A 6469-nucleotide genomic window follows, 5' to 3' on the forward strand; every position below is an offset into this window, starting at 1 on the left:
CAAAAGTCATCACCAACAGATTGAAGAGGGTGATACCAGAGCTAGTACACGACAATCAGTCAGCGTTCATCCCAGGGAGATCTATACAGGATAACATCCTTTTATCCCATGAAGTTTTGAGAGGATATGATAGAAAACATGGAACTCCAAGATGCTCTATAAAACTGGACATAAGGAAGGCCTACGATATGGTGAGTTGGCAGGCCATCTTGAACATGATGGATAGATTTCAGTTCCCGTCCAAGCTGAAAAAATGGATTCAGTTATGCATTAGCACACCTTCTTATTCTGTCCTCATAAATGGAGCGCCTGAAGGTTTTTTCCCTGGAGGTAGAGGGTTAAGGCAGGGAGATCCCCTATCTCCATATTTGTTTGTGCTAATAATGGAAGTTCTTGGCTACCTAATCAGAGAGAGTGTGGAAAATAAGCGGATCCAATTCCATTCTAAATGCAAAAGGAGTCAACTCACGCATCTGGCTTTTGCGGATGATGTACTTATCTTCTGTAAAGGGGAAGTTGATTCCATATATGCACTCAGACAATGTTTGGGGTACTTTAGCACAACTACTGGGCTACAGATAAATTCGCAGAAGACCACTATCATGACTGGTGCTATGAGACAATAGGATAGTTTGGCTTTGGCTCGGATTCTAGGTATTGAACTCGTCTCCCCTCCAGTAAGATACCTAGGACTTCCTCTCATATCAGCTAGGCTTGGAATCAGAGAATGTCAACCACTGATAGATAAGGTCACAAGCAGAATCAAAGATTGGAAAGCAAAACTGCTATCTCATGCAGGTAGATTGCAACTCATACTATCAGTGCTTGGCTCACTACATGTTTATTGGGCCCGAACATTCATTCTGCCAAAAACAGTTCTTGAACAAGTTGAAAAAGTTTGTGCGACCTTTCTGTGGAGTGGTACTGATACAAAGAGATGTGTGCACCAAGCGAGCCGAAGAACCACATGCAAGACAAAGGAAGAAGGGGGTCTAGGGATCATGAATATGGAAGTATGGAACAAAGGAGCCTACTGTGGTTTGGTCTTCAAAGTAGCGGCGAAGGAAAGTAGCATCTGGGTTGACTAGGTATGGAAGAACCTTTTGGCCCATAAATACTTGTGGACGATGACAGTCCCGCAAGACTGCTCATGGTCATGGCGGAACATTTTACAGAGCAGAAAAGAAGCGAGAGAGCTCATTCAGTACTCGATCACTAATGGTAGAGATACATTAGTATGGCACGATCTATGGTGTCATAGTAGCCCTCTTTTGTTCAATGCGCAGGCAGTTGCTGAAATACAGCTCCCACTAAATGCCACAGTGGATCAACTCTTAACAGAAGGTGATTGGAACGAAGTGGTACAAAATATCCAGTGTAATAGACTACGAGAGGATATCTTGAGTACACGAATCAACAAGCATCTAGTTCAAGATCGAGTGGTGTGGAAACCTCATCAGAGTGGGAAATTCACGTCGAGAAGTGTATATGAAGCCCTGAGGGTAAAAGATGTAAAAGTTAGATGGCAGAGACTTGTGTGGGGCAGATGGGTTATCCCAAGACACTCCTTTACGACCTGGCAGCTGTTTTCTAATAGCTTATCAACGCAAGATAGGCTGGTGCACAAAAAAATCCTCAATTCCTCCTACTGCAGCTTGTGCAACCAAAGTCGAGAATATTCAAATCATCTCTTCTTTGAATGCGCATATTCGCGAGAGATCTTTGATGTTATAAAATTAGTCCTGGGCATAATAACAGGATGTTAGAAGTTCAAATAGGGAGTGGTCATTGCTGCTAAGGTTATGTAGAGGATCCAGCTTCGTGGCAGATACTTATAAGGTCTATATATGTGCGGCAGTTGATGGGATATGGAAAGAAAGGAATGGGAGAAGGTTCAAGAGTAGGGAGAGACCAGCGAAAATAGTCCTGAGGAAAATCAGCAGAGAAACAAAGAGGTATGTTCGCGACGCTTGGCAGGTGAGATTGAAGATTCATTTGGAAGCTAAGACGACTTTGCCGGACATTAGGAATTTGGGTAAAGTTCGAGAAAAGGAAGAGGCGAGAGCAAGTGGCTTCCTCCGGAGGAAGGCAGGGTAAAAAAGCAAACGGTGGTGCTTTGACGGCGGACGGGTCCGCCATGGAGGTATAATCGGGAACAGTGAAGGAGAGGTGGTAGCAGCCTATATGGGAAGCGGTGATGTACAAGCTGTTCTCTATCAGGAGCTGAAAGCAATCGCAATTGGACTCGAGCTATGCACTGAATTAGGATATAAAAAGGTGGAAGTTGAAACTGACTCCCTTACAGCAGTGAATATCATCACAAAAATTGCAAAACCACCATGGACTTGTTCGAATTTGGAAGCCATGATATCAAAGTTAGCTGCCACATTCAGCTACTGCTCTTTTGCGCATGTTTTCAGGGAAGCTAACAAGCCGGCAGATTTGCTTACAGGGCTTAAGATTTCTGACTGTAATGACTTAGTAAAGTTTACTCCTCCCCTAGATAGAGAATTGTATAGATTCATAGAGGAGGATGCTATAGGTACGATCTATGTAAGACTTGGTTGATTTATACAGGTGAGGGTCAGCCTAACCCTAGCTTATCTTTAAAAAAAAAATGTGCATGAATCATATAAATCCCTCAATCAAATGACAAACAAATTGCATGTATGAATAATCATTTTATAAACTTATCAAAGGGTAAGTATCTTAGTGCTTATCAACTAAACTCATTAAATTTGTAATACAAAATGATAAGAGCCCAAAACTGTAGTTTTAACCCCTTAATAATCATACTTTATTAGACCAATTATGTGAATAATAAGTAAGAGTTAATCTTGATTACGTGTTTTTATGCATTTCGGGTTTCAAAGTCCATTATAATGCGGAACTGATTGCCACTTTAGCGAGATAAAGGAGCAAAAAGTCAAAGTAGAACTTCGAATGCCATATCTTTGGACTCGGACCTCGAATGGGGCCTACCTTATGTCAAAACGACCGCTCGGAAAGAGCTTTCCAATGGTCCAAGCCTTGACCCAATCAGAGGAGCAGAAGTGGACGAAAAGTCTGTGGAAGCCAACTGCAGCTGAAGAGGCCTTTTTGAATTTGAAAGAATTGGGTTTTGGGCGATTCTCGGCCCAAAACATGGCTCCAAGCCCATGCACGATTTTTGGATCTGGATGTATAAAACAAAAGCTTCACTCTTTGTTAATGGTAGCTAGTTAGACCTAAATTAATATATAGAATTTTAGATCTAGTTTTTAATTAATTAATTAAGTTTTAGTTCCATTACAATTCTTGTTTTAGATTAAATTCTTGAATGATTGTTCTTGATTGATTAGATAAATAAAATAGTTATTATTCAATTTAAGTTCTTGTCATTTCCATTCTAGATCTAATTTAAATTCTTGTTCTTATTCCATTCCAGCCATTAAATTAGATTCATTATTGTTAATTAAGTAAATCTCAATTTCTTACATTATGTTTAGTTTAGATTCAATGGGAAATGTTAGTTTGATGACTCAAGGCTAAACCTCCATTAGAGGGGTTGATGAAGCCTTGATGAAAACTTAGGGGTTAGTATAGAATTGGTAGTAGAATCTATTCCACTCTAGAAGGTGGAGTGTTTAAGCCATGAGAATGGGTGGACGACCTCACATGCTAGCTAGTATCCGGTAGGAATGCCATGAACACTAGGGATTAGACTTCGAAATTCTTCTTTGTGAAAAACGTAAGAATCGAGATACGACAATCTATACTAGGTTATTAAGTTGGATTCGAGGTGGATTTAATTCCCCTCTATTTCTTTATCTAGAGTCAACAATCGTATTTCCGTAGCTTCATAGAGTATCTTTAGTTTATATTTTATCTTGTTATTTATTATATCTAGTTATTTAAAATAACGCGTCTTGTTAGCATAACATTTCGTAAAGCTCTCATTGACTTAAGACTGATTTCTTAGACTTAGGAAACAATCCATGCTAGGGTACTAGGAGTGGAACGAACTTCCTACCCCACTTAGTGCAATTCGCATCGAGAGTAGAAGATTTGATAATAGACACGAAAATAGTTTTAGTTTACTTACGTTGTGAATTCATTGTTCATTTCGTAGGTAGACTATTCATTTCACTTTTATCAAATGGCGCCGCTGGCATCTTAGTTACACTTTAGCATTGTTTTCATAGTAGAAGTAGTCAATTTTAAGTCCCATTAAACCCACCCACCCTTGTTTGTTTCATAATGTGGTTGCCCATTTCAAGCGTGAAAATTCGAGAAAATACCGCGAGGGCGCCAGCATCAGGAGGAGGCGCTGACCAGCTAAGTTCTTGGAATTTTGTTAACCACCGAAGCCCAGCGCCCATACCAAGTCGCGACCAGCCAAACAACTGGAACTTCGACTTCCCCATCGAGCGACCACCCCATTTGGAGTCGCGACCATACAAAAACACCGTAAATCTGAAAATTACTTTCGGCCTTGAGCCGACAGCGCCCGATGTTAAAATTCCCGGATTTCCACGGTTTTGATTCAAACTTTGATCTTTCATATTTTTTCAGTGTTCTAATCTCTTATATACACCTGAACACGCAGCATACAAGAAGAGGCGCTATTCATAAAGCGAAGCAAGGGCGCTATCGGTATTCCTTTCTTCCATACCTCGCATTTCCGGTTAGAGGTTTTCTACTAGTATATCGAAATTGTTTGGAGTGTTGCATGTTTAGTTAAGCTCAACTTAGTCTTGCATGAGATTAAGGTCCAGTCGAACAAAACAACAAAGCGTAATTACCGCGACAACAAACAAGTCTATCTAGTATACCCACACACGACACCTCTAACTACTATCACACACACCATACGACATAATGGTGAAGAAAGAGACTCCTCTCTCCGACTTTTACAAAGCCTTGGCGATAGCCCTAAATCGTGCATCGTTCTAGCAGACCCGATTGGGGATTTTTGAATCCCCAAACATATTTAATTTGTTACCCGTTTTCATGGGTTAGACCATGAAAAACCTTATCGGCTATCGCGTAGGATTGAACAAGTCCTTACAACATTCCATCATCCTACGGTAGGTCGCGGAACAAATTAAACGAGGGTATTCCCTTTCACATTAGCCCGATAAAGCGTCTTTGATTAACTGCCCAAAGCCCTTCGTGCAATTATGGACTCGTGGGCTAAACTTGTTCAAATGTTTATGGAACATTTTACCCACCCCAAAGATCGATGAGATGCTTTCCAAGATTCATTTTTCCGCGAGAATCCTCATGAATCATTTTACGAGGCATGGAATCGTTTCACCGATCTCCTTATAGAGTGTCCACATCATAACTTAGCTAAAGACCGTTAGTTAGTTGCCTTTTTCAAAGGTCTTCTACACCACCATAAAGAAGTCCTTGACATAATGAATGGGGGTAGTTTCCTAAGTAAAGGAGCCTCGGAGGCTTATAAATTTTTAGAAGACCAAACTAAGCGGAATAATAATTGGGGGTAATGATGATATCCCCGCTCGGCTAGTTCTTCTTCAACGGTAAAGGCGGCCCGGTATGTTTGAGAAGAAAACCGATCGAACTTAAAAATCTAATCGAATCTCTAACTAAAAAGTAGAGGCTATTTACGCTCAACAAAAGCCTATCCCCGTCATGAATGTAAACTCCAACCCATGTAATTTCTGTTTGAGTCGAGCACCACCTGGCGATTATTGTCCTCTAGCTTATGAACAACAACCACGGAACAAGATAATGTTTACTCTATTAATAACTATCCTATTCTTAACCCCTGGAGACAACATCCCAACTTCGGTTGGAGAAATAATCAACAAGTAACACCTCCGAGTACAATAATCAAAAGCGTTAGGCAAGCAAACAATTATAACCAAGCTCCACCTAGGCAAGGACAAGGACAAGGTCAAGGAATTATAATAATTATAACAACCAAAGCGCAAACCACGACAAGGTCAAGCACAAAGTCGGAATAATTATAATAATTATAATACCAATAAATTATCGTTAGATTAATAATAATAACTATCACAACCCACCCATAAATAATCAACGAGATAGTTCGATCCACACCACCCGTGACTACTACACCTACACAACGGATCGTTATCGATGCCTTTATACAAGTTACCTAACAACTTTTCCGGACAATGACTTAATCAAACCAACAGATTTTACAATCCATAAATCGGGGCATACAACGGTTAGCCCAAGCGAAAGACCAAAGGCGTGTTTCGGGACAAAGCAATACCAAACCCTAAAAACAGCAAACCGCGACCTTTGAGGTAAGCGGTAATTCTAGTGCGGAAACTACAATGCGTAGGTGACCTAAATGCCATCACCACTCTCGATTCTGGAAGAGTGGTTGATAACAAAGTAACTATGCCTATAGTTACCCCATCATACTCCCACACCTGGGATATCGAACTAGATACGAAATAGAAACTGAAGAACCTACCAGCGTAGAAGT

The 6469-nt window shown here is 40.5% G+C and overlaps 1 protein-coding gene across 1 annotated transcript; it reads left to right on the forward strand.

The window, feature by feature from the left end:
* The first annotated feature begins 2184 nt into the window (after nt 1–2184).
* On the forward strand, nt 2185–2568 carry LOC147499011 (uncharacterized). Its single transcript, XM_086563399.1, has one exon. The coding sequence runs from the start codon at nt 2185–2187 to the stop codon at nt 2566–2568; it is 384 nt and encodes a 127-aa protein (XP_086419525.1).
* The last annotated feature ends 3901 nt before the right edge of the window (nt 2569–6469 follow it).

Source organism: Coptis chinensis, chromosome 5, assembly GCF_015680905.1.
Source record: "Coptis chinensis isolate HL-2020 chromosome 5, ASM1568090v1, whole genome shotgun sequence".
Lineage (NCBI taxonomy): Eukaryota > Viridiplantae > Streptophyta > Magnoliopsida > Ranunculales > Ranunculaceae > Coptis > Coptis chinensis.